The sequence below is a fragment of the Poecilia latipinna genome, unplaced genomic scaffold (genome assembly GCF_001443285.1).
Source record: "Poecilia latipinna isolate Pla-1442-1.1 unplaced genomic scaffold, P_latipinna-1.0 Scaffold1725, whole genome shotgun sequence".
NCBI classification, from domain to species: domain Eukaryota; kingdom Metazoa; phylum Chordata; class Actinopteri; order Cyprinodontiformes; family Poeciliidae; genus Poecilia; species Poecilia latipinna.
In genome coordinates, this window is record NW_015114341.1 from 123,719 (window position 1) to 141,370 (window position 17,652).

At 37.0% G+C, this 17,652-nt stretch overlaps 1 protein-coding gene across 5 annotated transcripts; it reads right to left on the bottom strand.

Annotated features, from left to right (window-relative positions):
* Positions 1-3,889: 3,889 nt before the first annotated feature.
* LOC106964831 (protein piccolo-like) lies at positions 3,890-17,323 on the bottom strand. Of its 5 annotated transcripts, none has more exons than XM_015060551.1 (15): positions 17,124-17,322; positions 16,835-16,905; positions 16,511-16,743; positions 15,988-16,035; positions 15,750-15,880; positions 13,427-13,453; positions 12,885-12,978; positions 12,073-12,144; positions 10,884-11,190; positions 10,534-10,728; positions 7,558-7,699; positions 7,393-7,451; positions 6,686-6,823; positions 5,795-5,940; positions 3,890-5,606 (listed from the first exon to the last, which is right to left on the bottom strand). In XM_015060551.1, exons 1-15 carry the CDS (start codon positions 17,228-17,230, stop codon positions 5,463-5,465), a joined length of 1,914 nt encoding a protein of 637 aa, XP_014916037.1. In that variant the 5' UTR covers positions 17,231-17,322; the 3' UTR covers positions 3,890-5,462. The 5 variants fall into 5 exon arrangements, with proteins under 5 accessions (XP_014916037.1, XP_014916038.1, XP_014916035.1 ...); XM_015060552.1 differs by having other exon boundaries at positions 16,835-16,902; positions 17,124-17,320; XM_015060549.1 differs by having other exon boundaries at positions 16,511-16,746; positions 17,124-17,320.
* Positions 17,324-17,652: the final 329 nt, after the last annotated feature.

The window sequence follows — 17,652 nt, forward strand, 5'->3', positions numbered from 1 at the left end:
GCCTCTCACTACTCCCCCCCCCCGCTCCTTTTCTCTCTATTCTTGCTTTGTCTCTCCCCTGCCACCTATCCATCGCTCCAAGTATACACTACAGAATCTTCCTCAGTTACTCCCCAGGTCTAATCCTCTCGATCCTGATCACATCACCTGCTGCACATTTCCCTGACAGCCTAGAGAGAAGCCAATGGTTAATGGGATGGGAGGGGGGAAATAAAGGAATAGTGAGCACTGGAGAGGAACAAACTGAAATAGGAAAGATCCAACTGGAGAGAACTGAGCAGAGTGAGCCTCTTCAGACATCTTCCTTCGTTGTATGTATTATTTATTTAATATGTTGGAAACACTACAAACTACAACCTTTCACCAGAAAATGTTACTTTTTAGTCACTACTTTGATGCAATATTTCAATCAGCTGGGTTTCCTTGGATATATTCTTTTTATACCAATTGGAATAAAGGAAAAAAAAACAAAACTTTTTTGTTAAATTAATTGCATTGTTTCAAAAGATTTATCCAATCTTTTGAAACATGTAATTTACTTTGAATCCGTGTTGGATTGAATGAGCAATACAGTATACAAATTTGTTTTTATTTAGTTTGTAAAGCGCCTTCAGAGTACTTTTTTTGTTGTTGTGAATTGGAGCTAAATTAATATTCTGAATCTAATTGGATTTAATTGGTATTTCATTGAATTTCTCTGTGACAGACCTTGGAAGACATTGTATCCATGTCTGAATATTAGCCCTGTGCATTCCTAATATTCTGTTACTGAAATAATACAATACATTTCACCTAATTCAAAGAATTCTCTCAATAGAATCCAATGGTAAAAAAAAAAAAAAATCCAGTTGCCTTTTGTTCAACATTTTTTAATGTATATGTACATAGATATTTCTATGTAGAGAGCTCAGGAAATTGCGAATGATTTTTGAAAAAAACGTAGCAATCATAATAATTTCATAAAGTACATACAAAGACATGCACTATTTAATAACCACAGTCATGTTTACCGACTGCTTTTTTGTTCCACATAAAATGCTGCCACCTACAGGGAATCCATACCATTACAAGATTGGAACAGTGATAAAAATGTAGAAAGACACAAGAGCCCTCTTGCGGCAACGTAGCAGTGCTACCAGTTGAGCCACCATGCACACAGTCCCTCAAAAATGAAATTAAATAATAATAAAAAAAAAATAAAATAAAATAAATAAATAAAAAATAATAATAATTAAAAAAAAATAAAATATATATATATATATATATATATATATATATATATATATATATATATATATATATATATATATATATAATTACACAGTGTAATGTTTTGTAATTATAAAAAAATATATATATTATTACCTAGTGTAATGTTTTGTAATTATAATTATCATTTGTATGAAAAATAAAATTCTGAGTCAAGTTATGACTGATCAGTCAAAATAAAAATATTCTTATCTGGACCAGTGTTATTGTTTAGATTTAATTTTACCATAACTGACAGCAACTATCATGTACCTATACTTTTTAAAGTTTTATCCACTAGTGGCATATTCCAGTTTGGTGAATTTGGTTTTCTTGTATTTAAAAGTTTCACTTTTTAAATAGCAATAAAAAGTGGAATCTCCACAAAAAATATAACATATTGAAAGGGTATAGTCAGTTTTAAGAAGTTGCTGCAAATCTGTCTTTTATGTTGTTGTAAAAACAGTACTTAATGTGAGCTCCTATCTGTAAAGAAAAAAGATTTTTCGGTATGTGGAACAGCATGCATAATGTCTGATTATACAAGTTTTCCCCTTGTGATAGAAAGTAGTTTAAAATAAAACAGAATAAAAAAGTCAAACATTGGATTTGCAATATAGCTCTTAATATTTATTCTTTTGACTCAAGGGAAATGTTTTTTTTTGTTTTGTTTTTTTTTACAGCACAATTTGCATATCTCAACACACCCCGTGTACAACCACAAAACCATAACATTATATGCTTTGTTTTTACACTGAGTGAAAAACAAGACAATTTTACAAGCATATCTCTTTACACTCAGCATACAGATAAATCTATACATATTTTCTCTCTTTTGAAACATAATCTGTGGTCAAAATATACAGACAAACCATCAACAAAACATGCAACATCCAAAACTAAAAGTTCCAGACAACTACTTAAGTTGAACAGATTTTTTTTTTTTCTTTTTACCACCTTGTAAGTTGTTTTTGCAGGTTCAAGGACATAATCTCATTAATAATCATCAGTGGACAGCCCGTTTTGATGAAATCTCAACTCCCCTTATAGGACTCGACACCCACTGCTGTACAATTACAAGTGTTCTGTGATTTAGAATTGCTTTGTATTTTTTTTAACACTCACATGCTCAAACCGCAGACATATAAACATTCAGTCATTGTAGAAAATAAACACTTTATGTACACATGTCAAACAACTTGAGCACATTCACACCCCTCAAGACAACAACAAATGAATGGGTTCACAATTACAGGCAACGGTTGATCTTAACAAACAGTATTTAGAATGTCTAATGAAACACAAGAGGTTTGACAGCCAAGACTGGGCAATAAGATGAGATCTTATATACTGCACTGTGTACACAGACTGCTCAGTACACTATGAGGATGGAGTAGTTGATTTCACTGGAGATTGTGCATCCCTTTTGGGAAACCTCTACATGTTTATATGTTTATCTTTTGCCACATAGATACAAAATGTACACAATAGTTCCTGCCACCACATACACTGTGACTCATTTAATTGTTAGTGCAGAGACACAAACCATGTAATTCGGAATGTCCCGACAATTAAAACGAGACAAAAAAACAAAAAACAAACAAACATTGTAATAAAGTGCACAAGCTCCATGTAGATGTTAACTGTAGTTAGCATCGATATATACTAAAATAAGTACAAAATAAAGATATTTAGTATTTTTCTCTCACCAAATGTACAAATCATAGTTACTTTTCTACAAGACATTTATAGACGATATGTTCACAGAATTTAACACAAATGCATTCAAATACATGTTGCATAGAATTACCTTAAAAGAACTAATGGTTCTTGGAAAAAATGTAACAAAAAAAAAAAAAGAAAATACAAAAATCAGTAATTATAGAAATATATTTAAAGGGGCGGTATTATGTATTTTTCAGGCACGTAGTGCCATTTTATAGCACAATCAAGTAACTATGTTACAGTCAGTGGTGAAAATGCTGTATATATCAAAAATAAGAATTTTGACTTTTCAATTTGACGCCTCGCAATTGGTCATTGTGTCTTCTGGTACTCTTTCCAACACTCCACCTTCAGCATGTCAACTTAACAATGCTCTTCCATGATGCTGTTTTCATCACCATGGAAGCCAAGCAGTCTTAGGAGCGCTGGGTTGAGAAATAGTTTGTATGATGAGCTCAGCAGATGTGCAGTTCTGCCAAGGGTTTTCTAATTGCTGCTGCTGCTAGTCTGGTGGAGCAGAGTTGCAAAGGTGCGTGGGTTCAGGGGTCTTTCATCATGCTGCTAACACCATAATGTGGTTGCAGCTTCAAGGTGGAGCTTTGGGTAAATAAGCGACATTTTGTATGAGCAAGTATATAGTTACCCCCGAATGGCTGCCACGGTACATTCAAGGATTTCTCAAACATGCGTGAAAGAATCAAAGCAACACTCCAAGGATGTTTTGATGAGGGAATAACATAACATCATATAAAACTAAAAAAAATATTTTACATAATACCCCCCCTTTAATACATATAAAGGAAATAAGTAGTGGATGGCACAACAAATATTTTACCATTTTGAGTATGGTATCTTCTGCACTATACCTTAGTGTATGAGTGACATCTTGACATCTTGCTCTTTGTGTGTTTCTTGATGGAAAGTTGTATCAGCCCTGCTTTACAATTAAACACACTGACAGTACTTCTCTTTTAATTTTTTTCTCACATTGTTTTCTTTATCTTCTTTTCTGATTTTATTGATGCGGTTGCAAAATATTAAAATATGAACAAGAACGTACATACATGGGTCCCCTGCATACACATGAGTACTGAGACTTGGCTCTACGTGTTCCTCTGACCCTGATCATGCCTGAGAAAATAATCTGATCACAGGCAGTGAAAGATGCTGGTCCACTGTGTTTAACAGGAGTCACTGAGACAAAACGTTTTTTGTGTGTTTTATAGCCAGAGACACAGAGGAGTATTTGACATTTTTTTTGTATCTACATTTTGAAATTATTTCCAGATAAAGCTAAAAGAGAAGGGCTTTGCTAACACACAGACACACAGAGAGCTTTTTAGATTTACATGTGGTTTTGACACAATTTCGATAATTTACATGTCCATAGCAACAGTGATAACATGAAGAGACCTACGTAGAGGAAAGAAAACTGCAGCAAACTAAGAGTAAAATGTTGCACAAATGACACAGATGTGTAAACATCTGTCATTCTGAACAGTTGTAACATTTGTTACATTCAACACAGCATGTGCAAGATGCTATTCTTTCTTATAGCCCCCCCCCTAAATATGATGCTTGTGGTATAGTAATTTATCCGTTGATGTTGACGTGACCCATGATTGGAGGCCTGTTCAACACAGAGGTGCATCAGTGTGACAATATGGCCTACCTTGAGCTCACAAAGGTCCATATTCACCTAAATGTTATGAGGACTGCTTTTACATTAGATTACTGGATTGTCAGTGCACCACCCACTGCCTCAACCTAGAACTTTTGTTGATATTGTCTGATAATATAATCTGACAACAAGAGAATAACTCTTATACTCTGTGTTGCATTTAGTTATATTCTGTATATGCTAATTTTAAGGTTTTAATATATATCACACTGTACAATTCTTTGATATGCTCTGTGGTCTGCATGTGGGATAACAGAAATGTTAGAAGTGCTGTACAATTAATCTTTATCCCACAGCAAAAGTTCAACAGTCTCATATTTTTTTCCGACATAGATTAGAAGTTATGTCATTAAAAAATAATTATGCGTCCCACACCACTGATGTCTGTAAAGTTTCATAACAATTACATACTTTTTTTTTTTTAAATTAATTTAAATTTTCAAACTTTTTCTTAAGTTAGTTGGTGAAGTCCTCGTGCAATATCAAAATTATTACTATGGATCACACAGCTGAACTATGTTATCAAAAACATAACTGTCTTTAAGCCATATTGCAGGGAAATATCAATCAGTAACTGCCTTTGCATGTTTGCATCCAAGCAAAGTCTAAAGAAAACTGATATTAGAAGAGGGAAACGTGCGCTGGCAGTGTTGGACTGGCAAGACATGCAATGTTATCGTCACATAGTTCCCTTCATCTAAAGATCTATAAACTCATTACATCATTTATTTAATGTTTCTGTTATCTTACTCTTTTGCCTTCTTCCTTCCTTTTTGCTTGTTATTTCTTTCAAACGACTGTTTTGCACTCAAGGGTTGGTCAGGTTAGAGCTGACGAACAGTTTGTGCCAGCTGACCACTCTCTTCCTCATGTCCACCTTATCAAGCCAGATGTAGGCTTCTCCTATCAGAGTCTTCTTCACAAACTTCCCACCGTTGGACACCAAGAAAAGCTGAAAGTACATTAAAAATAAAACACATTTCTCATCTTATTGGGCACAATAAAGTTGCATGTGTTTGATTGTATATTAAACTAGACATAGCATGTTGTAGACAAAAACGTCAACTTAAACTGTGCGCAAAAATTTAAAAGATTTTTCTTCACATGCCATTTTCAGGATTCACAGTTTGTCCTTGCTACCTGTATTGAATGTCCCGTTGGGTTGAGGGGAAATCTGAAGGTCTCATTAAAGGAAGGCTCTCGGTCATGTCGACAAACTTTGGTCTTTTTCTTGATGATCCTTTTCTGAGTGGCTACATTCACCACATACAACTTGACATATAGGTCTGGAGGGAGGTTTAAAATAAATGTTAATACAATATAAATAAGCGTGAATTCAACTCAACCTTAAAAGAACATCACATAATATGGCATGCAAAATGGAAGACAATGTCACTAAATGTAGCATAATTCAACACTGAAATGTAATGCAGTGTAGCACAGCAAAACACACTTACATAAAGTCATAGATACTTAACGTGCCTTGCAAAATCATTCCTACCTTCTCAACTTTTCAGATTTTGTCAAGTTAGGAGACAAATTTGATTGGGATTTTATGCGATTAATCAACACAAAGCAGTGCATAACTGTGATGTGAAAGGAACACAAAATGTATTTTCAAAGTCTTGCTCAACTGAAAATGTGAACTGCACAATGCACTGAATACATTGCAGTATTTTCTTTTTTTTTTTTTTTTTTTTTTTTTTTTGGAGGCTCTGTTTTCTAGAAACTAAAACATCTGCCCAACTGTCTTTACAAAATAGTTTGAGATCAGAGTGATTGAACTAAGAGCTTCTGTACTGATTGGTTTTTAAGTGTTCCCACAGATTTTCCATTGGTCCAAACTTGAACATCCTCATAGAAGATAATTTGTGGATGGAGGCCAAAACAAAATGTGAAAAAGGCATTCATATTTTTACAAGGCATTATACATACACCCCTATGTAATCACATAAACATACAGGTACATACTTGCATTATTTTAGATGGCAAAAATAAAATAAAATATATATATATATATTTTTTCCCAACCTGGCAGATGATCCGGGCTTTTGAACTTATAAGTGATATTTCTGCATTGAAGGATTTCTAGGACCAGCTGGTCTCCCTCCGTCTTCACCTCCTTCTTAAGAGCAACCTTAATTTCCCCAATTACTTGAGTTTTACCACCTGACAATAAAAGAAAAATAAATGTTTGCAATTTGCGCATTTTGATACCTTCATTTACTACCTGAAAGCAGGTTGATACAATTGGAATTCCAGAGACAGAATTTTGTTTACACATTTTAATATCAGATTTTAGTTTTAGTCTGGCTTCAGAAAACAAGATAAATGGAATTTAGAGACATGAGCTTGCCAGACTCCATCGTAATGACTTCTTGACCCTCATCTGTGTAACAATAACCAGCTTACAGCCTTACATGACCCTAGGCTTTTGTTACAAGAGGAAACTGGAGATGGGGGAGGGGACTATTGTGACATATGAGCTACATGAAGAGTAGATATAGTTATGATAATGGACAGGATAGAGTGACATCCACTCCCCTTCCACTATTTCAAGACATGCATTTAAGTCATTATGTAGAATTAATGCAGTAAACAAACAATGACCACTTAACAGAACATGTTACCAAAACACTGTTCAAAAGGGTTTAATAAGACTTTGAAAGTGGTCATATAAAATTACCCAGCAGGGGGAGACCTACAACCAAAAAAAAAAAAAAAAAAAATAAGCTTGCCTTCATTTTCTGGAGTGATTTGTTGGTTTTTGTCGGTACCATTAGGAATAGTCTTACCACTGCAGAGAAAGAACACAATTGTACCCAAAAGCAGCATTTGTTAGGCTGTGAAAATTATTGCTGGATGCATAGAATGCTAAAAATACAATACAAAAAAGATCTTACATCCGTGGGACTTGAAAAATGGCACTGTCCACTCCAATGCCCACCCCTTCATCCCCATCCATACCACCGTAGGCATCTCCAACAAGGCTTGGGGCAGACAGCACCACTGACCCTGAGACGTCACCTAGTCGGTGTCCCGGTCCTGTGAGTGACAAAATACAATGTGACAATGAGATTCAACCCATCAGTCTATCCAATAGTCAGTCAGTGGATTTGTTTGTCACTCTGCCTATATATCTACACAAAGCTTCACATTTGCAAGCATGTCAAAAAGATGAAACACCACATGTAATACCATAACCACTAACTTACACTCCCCATCTTTAAGCTGAAGAGCAGTTTAAATGACTGGATTAAGTGAGGCCAGTTTACAGAAAGCAAATACAATTGTGTTGAAAATAATAGCAGTGTGTTTAAAAATGAGTATACCTCAAAATTGTATGTTTTTTTTCCAAATATACAGATTAATAATGATCACAACACAAGCTATTACAAACTAAAATATGAAAAAAGCTATCAAATTTGTAATCACCTTACAGAAAGAGAGCAGCACTGAATAATGGGTTGTTACAGAAGTTAGCAGTGTCTCAGTCTTTACAATCTCTTAACCTTTTCTGTACAAAGTGACTAGATTTCCTGTGACTCGCTGAACTAATATGTGGTCATGTGTTTACTGGTTAGCAAGCCTGTGAATCTGGGAGCTAAGTTGTCGTGGGCTCTGGCATTGGTAGGGTATCCTATGGCAAACTGGCCACTGGGATGTTGAATGTCATTTCACTCACAGTAAAGAAACTAGAACTGGACTTTGAAGTTGAGTGTTGCCAACTAGAGTTGGAGACACCTCCACATGCGGTTTCAGCTCTGAAACCTGAGAAGGACTTGAGTTTTTCCTACTCCGAAATTAAACAGGAAGAGGTGAGTCGGGGAGCTGTGTGAGGAAACAGAAAGGATTGTTCTCTATTGGAGGAGGCTTCAGTCTTTACCTTAAGCAGATAAAGTTAATTATCTTGGTGTCTTGCTCCTGAGAGACGGTAAGAAGGAGCAGTGGCTGGATAGCTCTGGTCTGTTGTGGTGTAGAAGGAGCCATAAAGCGAAGCTCTTGATTTACTCATCCATCTACTTCAGACTTTCTCGGCTGGAATTAGCTTCCTCTGTGGAGTGACTTGTCTCTACCTGACACATAGGATGAGGAGCTCTGTCATCCAGGTGGGCGCTGAGACTAAATGCACTGCTTCCTTACTTTGAAAGGAGTCACTTGAGGTGGTTCAGGCATCTACACAGGAAGTGTCCTTAACATATCTGTTAGGTAGCAAGAGAAATTAATGTTCCACCTAGAGGAGACAGCAGGTCAGAGCCAGATTGCACTGGAGGGACTATACATATATATTACTTCTGACCTAAGATCACACTGATCCCCCAGTATAAGGGATGTCTGGCTAAGCCTGTTGCCTACACATGTTTATTTCACTATAATTCAGTTACACAGGATGAGCAGTGTCACTGTAATGAGTGCTGGGCCTGTTGTTTTTCTACTGTGCTACTACATCCACATGTAAACTATTTTCAATGTAGAAACATAATTTATTTTAAAACTTACGTGGTTAGTGATATTGAGCTGCTATTATTTTGAACACATGTATTGTCACCAAAACAAAGCAGATAAATCTTAATCTGAAAGCAAATTTTAATGGTCGTTAAAAGATTATTTTTAAAACTAGTGCGTCATTCCCATAGTTTGAGTTTTTGGTAAATATATTTTACTTCTCTCCATTTTAGTTTTACTTTAACAGATTTACTTTATGACTTTATGGTTGGTTATGTTTATCAGAGTATTTAGACAGTACATTTATTTCATGTTGCCTCACCTTCCCTCGATAGTTCAGCTGCTCTCATGGGTTAGCCGAAAGCTTTACTCTCACTGGCCGGTGAGTGTAGAGTGAGACTCCAGACGGCTTTTGAAACCTCTCGGTGTTTCTTGGTATGACTTGGGTCAGTCTCACATTTGTGTCCCGTTTGTTTAAAGTGCGGGAATAGGATAGGACTGGATGGGGTTGGAAGATGGTGTTCCATTCGTGCGTGTGTGTTTGTGTGCGTGTCTTTTGTGATTTCTTTTTTTTTTTTTTCTTTTTTTTCTGGGGTTCATTCATGTCAGACATGCACATATAGAGCAGTATTGTGACACAACAAAGTATTTAGTAGCCACAAAAGAGTTGCAAGGGAGTCTGTAGCTGCATGCTTAAAAAGCTTCAAAAATAGGCAGACTTATCTTAGAAAGGAATTGAAGTTTAGGTTGAGTTCAGGAAATCCCACAGATTAAAAGCATTGAGTGCATATAGAAGTAGTTTTACTTACTTTAAGATATGAAAAAAAATAAATAAAAAAAAGAAATGTTAGGGGATGCCATCCCAATTTGGTTTCTACATTCAGAATATCTCCAAACAAGTGTGGTAATGAGAAACCATAATCTTGGGATTGACACATGCACACTACTTCCAAAAACAGAGTAGTTAGGGGGGAGGTATTCTTTGAGATAATTTGAGGCCTATATTACAATTAAATGTGTCTTTACTGCAATGTGTCCTCTGTAATCAATTGTGATCTTGTAAGTGACTTTTTTACATTATTCTAAAAATTACTATCAAAATATAAGGTGTCCTATCTGTCTTGTTTTTGATATTAATGTTGTACTTAATTTTTCTGCTTTAAAATAGCTCCTGATTTTGTTTATTTTCATAGTATATTAGTTACTTTTAAAAGATTTATTTTCTGACAGAAATTCATTTTTGACTACCATCATCAATCAAACAATTTGTGCCCAGAAAGAAAATATGACCCAAGCAGAGTCCAAAGGTAAATGTTAAGGAGGTTAATGCAGAACAATTCAGGTTTAATTAAACAGTCCCAACAGAACTTGCATGCGTGGATAAAAAGGAAGCATGTCATGGGAGTTGTGTCATGGGGAAGGGAAGGATTTACTTGGTTGCAGACGGGACTGCTGCACGGCAGCCTCTGCGGCAGCAATGGCTATCCCAGCATCCTCAAGGTGGGCTTGAGTGACACTACTCTTGCTTTGACTTCGGGATGGGCCATGCGAGCGCAGTTGGCCATCAGAGGAAGACTTGGAGCTGCCTGGGCTGCTGTGGGACTTTTCCAAAGGTAACATTTGCATGTCTGGAGGATGAAAATTTTACTTTGGCAGATCTGCTTGTACCATGCCACCGTTTTTAAACCAAATAAAGTCTAATCAAGGCAGTGATACATATTTCAGTGTTTTATGCAAATCATTTAGATATTTAAAATGCATATGTGAAATTGATGTATTTTACCTTTGGCTGGGTCGGGGAAGATTCCATGGCTTCTGCTCTTGATCACAGAGTTCTTAGGTGAATCATGACTCAGATCTCCCTGTCCTGGTCCTTGACTTTGTCCCATTCCATGTCCCTGTCCAGATCCTGACATATGACCCTGACCTGTGAAATGTCCCTGACCATGACCCTGTGCTGACCCAGACCCTGGTGGAGCTTGGGAAGCATGGTGACTTCTGCTCTGTTCGATGCTTTCACTCTGCTCTTTCAAAGGCAGCCAGCGGGGAGTGTTGTCCAGTTGAGCTGTGTTTGACAAGTCAATCAGAACCTGAAACGCAGTCAAGTCCACACACAATATTACAATTAAAAAGAACAGATAGACATGTACACTAGATGCCAAAATAATACTACAACACAGTTCTTTGTGAAATATGCATACCTAAATCTTTTCGTATTTTCCCGTAAACGTCAATGTTTTCATTGGGGTGTTATTTGACAGATCAACACAAAATGGCACACCATTATGAAATTAAAGGAACATGGCACATGGCTTCCAAAATGTAAAGGCATTTTTCTTGTCCCCATTTTACAACATCTGGAGACATTAAAAAAATGAGGAAAAAAAATGTCCACATTTCTCATTTCTGGATAATGGATTCAGTGCTCAGTGAGATGTCCTAACTTTGGATTTTGTTTTATTACTTAATCCCTTAGCTTTCCCCTACACTCTCTGGTGTGTTTTGATCTACAGTACATGATCCTGTCTGCTCCCTAATGTTTTCTGACAATTTCCTTGTGGAGGAATTTTTGTGCCATAATCAAAGAGCACACATTTCCAGTCCAAAAGCAAGATTTCATGTCTCTTGTTGTCAAAATGTTTAATACTTTTGCTTACATTTTTATTTTGAAAGGAGGACTTCATGTCTCTCTTCTCAAGAATTGTATTGCTTGTACTTAAAACTTCTCCTTTCTCCTTGCACTCAGACTTAGTCTCTGCTTGGAACAAATCTTCACTATCTATCTATCTATCTATCTATCTATCTATCTATCTATCTATCTATCTATCTATCTATCTATCTATCTATCTATCTAGAAAGAGAGATACTAACAGATATACTAACGATATATGAAAAGAAAATCTATCAAGAAAAGAAATCTGGAAAACAGAAACCTTGTGTGAGAGAAACATTAAATGTGAAGCAGCACTTACTTCTCCAAGAAAGTCATTGGAGGAGGATCTGTCATAGTCCCACACTGTTACTTCCAGTGTCTTTTTCTTTAACTAGATAGGGAGAAGAAAAGAGAACAGATGGTCACAGACTGAGATGTGCTTATTATGCAATTAGGTGACATGAAAAAACATGTGTTTATAATGGTATTTATATGGTATTTATATTTCTTTGTCTTTTTAAGAAATCTTGTCAAAACCGTCAGGTATTGCAAACTCGACAGAAGTAAATTTATTCAGCAAAGAAGGTGGGTGTCACGTTGCATATCTTCCAACATGCATTATGTGCAAACAAGGAAATGACATCTGGCTTATATAGCACTTTTCAACCCTAAAATGGTTCTCAAAGAATCTTTACAATGAAATCAGTCATTTCCATTCACACATATTCACATGGTGAGAATATCAAGCTCCTGGATTGTAGCCACAGCTCTCCTGGGCTACAATCTTGCCCAGATTGTAGCCTGGGCAATCTGGGCCCAGGCTACAATCCCTGGGCCCAGGGATCCCTGTTCTCCCCCAGGGAGAACATTATTCCTTGATGAACATTGCTGGGCTGTTGAAATTGTGTAGCTGACATTTCTGTACTCAACTAATCTTCTAAGGGTACTAGCAAGAGGCTTTATTGGGATACTGAAAGCATCCCCGAAGCAAAGCCACATGTACTGAATCATTTGATTTATAATAGGCTTAGACATCACCTTTGCTCACAGTGGACGACAGTCTAACAGCAAAGTCTCATAGGATGTTCATGAGTGTACACTTAACAAATTATATGTACGTGTGCAGAGTACCTGCTCCAAATGGATGTTCTTGTAGATGACAGTCTGGTTCCATTCTGGATTTGTTGTTTTCTGTGCATACTTGGTCCTTCTCTTGTTATCAGCACTGATGATTCATGATATACAGCAATAAAAGTAATCAGAATTCAGTTAAAATGAATAACGAGCTAATACATTTCCCAGCTCGGTCCCTGGCATATATTTACTAGAACCAATATACTTGAATTATGAATTAGATTTGTAAATGCTGGTGCAATGGTCAATACTCAGTGTGACTTCATAAACAAACAGAGTTGTTATTTAAGCGTTGTTTATTTAGACTGAGATGCTTTTATGGAAGAAAAATGTCAAAGATAAGAATTTAGGAGTTTTGAAAGCTAGAAGCATGAAGTTGACGGAGAATGCAGTGGTATGAGTGTTGTCAAACAGAGTGAAATAAAGAATATAACTGGACAAACAACAGAGGCCACAACAGAAGGATGGAAAACCACTAGAAAACATTCCCAAAAGAACAAAATATATCAACTGAAAAGAAAAGATCAGCACCACACTACCTTGCATTCTGGACAACCATGACTTGGCTGAGGGAGTCCAGAAGAGGAAGAGGAGGGCAGATATCACAAACAAGAAAGGCAAAAAAATACGAATAACAGTCAGAGAAGCCCAGAGTGCACAAAGAAAAAGCAGTAAAGGATAGAGAGCTGAGGCAATCAATATTTGCTGCATTATGCATCACTTGTTTTGTGTCCAAATGATATATGTTAGAAAAGAGTCGAAAAACCCTGACGATGAATGAATATTGCCAGTGAAGTACCCTGAATGTGCTCTGTTCTGCTTATGTCAGACAAATGGATTTTAAAATGCTCCTCAACCCAAAGAGGTCGAGGAGCAAAAGTGTTTTAAATGAGCTCTCCTTTTTAACTTATGTTGCCTGTAGGTCAAGAGAGAGCTTAAACTCATAAACAGATCTGATGGGGCCATTATCTAAGAACAGATATTGTTAGACAGCAGCTAAAAGCCTTATTGATTCTTTCTTGTTATTCACACTCTCCTGGGAAGAGAGAGGAACAGATGTAAGGTAGAAACTGTGGAAATATTAATGTAAAAAAAAAAAAAAAGTAGAAAAAAAGTAATGACTAAGTCAAATTAGATTAATTAGGAGAGACAGTTTTGGCACCTTTGAACTTTTCAACAAGCCATGTAACAGTTAGAAATGATGCATTGTATTAAGATTTTATGTGACAGATCAACACACAATAGTAACTAACACATAAATGTTCAATTTCTTTCCAGCAAAGATAAAAAATATGCCTTAGTCACGTCTGCAGTTCAATCGCAGCTCCTTCAACTGAACCACTAGCACAAATAAACCAGAAATTTCTATCACCTCATGACAGAGGCTAGACATTGTGACTGAATTGTATATGTGACTGACTTCACCTTTTCCAGTTTTCAGCCGCCTGCACAAGCGATAACCTTGTTGGCACTGGACTTGCAGTGCAGTGAGGCGCTGTAGGTAACCAGGAAAATCCAGAGTGCTGTTTTAGTGATATGAGTATTTTCCTAACAGTCAAGTGGAATGGATTATTTCGTGAAGCATTAGAAACAACGGAAGCAGTAATATGTTATTGTTAATGTGGGCAGAAAATTTATTTATTTATTTTTTTTTTCTTTTCAATCATGACACGTCCCTGTCACACATAATGGCGCTGATCTTAAATTACGTCAAAATGCTAAATTTAGAACAGCACTGCGCGTGTGCCTGCAGCGATATTAGTTTCGGACTAGCCTAGTAAAAGCTAGCCACTTTTCCAGACATATTTATTTATTCATACAGAGGGTCTGGGCCTATGGTCTGGGCTTTCAGCTATTGTGAACACATTTGCTTCCTGGAGGGGTGCACTGAGTTGAGATATTAAGTTTTACCCAATTGCTAACATGTGCCTTTGATGCCAGTTGGACTATGACACTTTCCGGAAATTGCTCTTTGTAAGCAACCACCTTACACTGGGAAGAGAAAAGTGCCAAACTGTTAATGTTAATTCAAATATTTGGAGGAGTAGCCAACACGGACTGAATTACTTTGTTCACTTAATGTGCTATTGTTAAAACTGCAGGCAGATCCAAAACCAGCAACTTCAAGTTTCTATACAGCTATGTCTGTATGACTTTTCTCACCAGAATAATGACGTCATGTCAGCATACAACAACCTACATGGCACAATCCTTTGAATCTTAAACACAATGCAACACAGGACATTGAGACACCCATGAGTTTAAGTCAGGAGGCCAGTATCCCACCTGACCTTTAGATTTCTGTAGACTTACCCCCTTAGCCATTTCTTCAGTATTGTTTTGAATGAACATAGAAGATTTATCCTGATATTAAATATCACACATTAAAATCCCATATGATTGTACAGCTTAATTTTCATCAGAATCTTTAAAGTGGCATTGTCACTATATCTTTTTCTTTAAATCCATAATTATTTGCAACTTTGCAAAGCTCTATTACATAAATTCCTAATAAAATACATTGAGATGTTTGTGGTTGTAAAAAGACAAAATGTTAAAAAGTTCAAGGGATACAAATGCTGATGCAAGCACCTATAATAGCTGTTCTGGCAAAGATCTAAATATAATATTTTGGGTAATTCTGTAAAATATAAAATCCAAATAATCAATAATGCAGGGCAAAAGACTGCCTCATATCATCATGTCCTTCTCCCAGACAAACTCAAGGGGTTAGTCAGTGTTATACAGAACACTTACAAAGTCATAAAAAACTGGGGGAAGAGAAAATAAGACAGACTTGAAATCAAATAGGCAAACACAGACAAGACCTCAGTCCAAACTGAAGCCCTTTTTAGAGCTCACCCTCTCCCTGGTAAAAGGTAGACCTTCACAAAAGGGTCAGAGTAACCGTCATTGTCTCGGGGGGCCAAGTTTCTTGCCTGCAGAACATGTACGATCAAGTTTCCCAGATTTCTGTCATAGTTAATCTGGAGCTGTTGGGCAAAGCAGAGGGAAATGAGTGGATCACACTGGTGGATCAGTATTCCTTTGTTTGTTTGATCTTAGATTGCTGACCTAAATAAAAATCTAAATTTCCTACCTGAATTTCTCCAGTAATGGGATGAGGTGCTTTCATCACCTCTGTTGGCTAAAAAACACAAAAGAAATAGGGAATAATAAGGTTACTTGCTTGTGATTTAGTAAACAAACACACACATTTTGACTTGGCCTATAAAGGAAAGTCATCACCACCTCACCAGACTCATGCTCAACAATAAGAAATATTTAAAAGCAGCAACCAATGTTAACCATACCAAAACAAATCGGCTTGCCTCATATTTGACCTAAAAAGCTGTAAGAGAGGTATTGGCGTTAGTCTGAACTTAAATCTGATTGAGATGCCTGTGGTGTGACCTTAAGCTGTCTGTTCATGCTCACAAACCTTCGAATGAGGCTTTATAAAGCAGCTCTCTAAAGAATGTGAAAGACACATTTCCAGATATAGCGAACATCAGGCTTGCACTCATTGGCAGTCATTTCAGCCAAAGGTGGCAGTTCTTTGGTGTGTGCCACTTTCGGTTATTTAACTGCTGCTATGAGCAGCCTTTTAGGTTGTGAGCTACCTTGTGGCGTTGTTTCTTGTTGATGGCAGGGGATCCCGGTTGCCCAGGGCTTGGAACCCCACTGGAGGCTGCTGACCCAGGGCCCGAGTGGAGGAGGGCCGAGCGTTCCAACGCAGACAGGACTCCGAAGCCCCCAGGCCCTGTTCCTGCTATGTCAGGAGTTTGCTGTTGGGATACCTTTTGGAGCTCTGCAGCTAACTGTTTAGGATCCACACCAGGAGATCGCTGACCTCCTGCTGAGAGAAATATGCACCATACTCCATGCTGTATTCATGTAGCTTAGGTGAACATATTCAGACATATCAATAAATCTTTAATGCGTACCAGCCTTGAGTTGGATATGGTGATCCAGGGCCTGTGGGTGCTCAGGTTCAGACAGCATATTAAGGTCACTGCTTGGATTCAGAGAGAATAAATTATGGAATTATAAATTGCGTGCCTTAGAAGCAATAAGTCACACATTAAAAATCTGACAGATGAAGAGGTGATGAATAAATAAGATGAACAGAGGGGTGGAGGGATTCTGATCAAAGGTGCTATGTTGCCTTATTGCAACAAAATATGTGAGAGTACCTGAGAGACTGGGAGATAAACATTGACAGATGTTACTCACAGTCTCACACAGAGCTCCGCCTCTGCACCAGCCTTGCCCATAATGCACTGCACTTCTTCATAAGTCTTCCCTGTTAGCGGAACTCCATTCCATTCCAACACCTGCATCCCTGCAACAAGATGAAGTCAGGTTAAAAACAAAAGCATGCTTTTCACTTTCCAGACTTTTTATTCATTCAGGCTTTATTTCCCAATGTATAAATTAACAATATTTTGGTCCAGAAAGTTCCGTTTTCACTGCAATCTACCAAAAAAATTGACATTTGTGTCCTTTATGCAACATTTTAGAATCAGAGGACAGATGTGAAAAAATAAAGTTTAGTAGTCTTACTTTTTTTTTTTTTTTATCATTTAATTTTTATTTAAAAAATAAATTACAGTTACATGCAGTGGAATTACAGAGCGACTGTGGCTCTCAGGGTAGAGTAATCGTCTTGTGATCGGAAGATTGTTGGTTTGATTCCAGCTTCCTCCTGCCACACGTCGATGACACTTAGCCCCAAACTGCCTATACATGTATAAATGGTGTG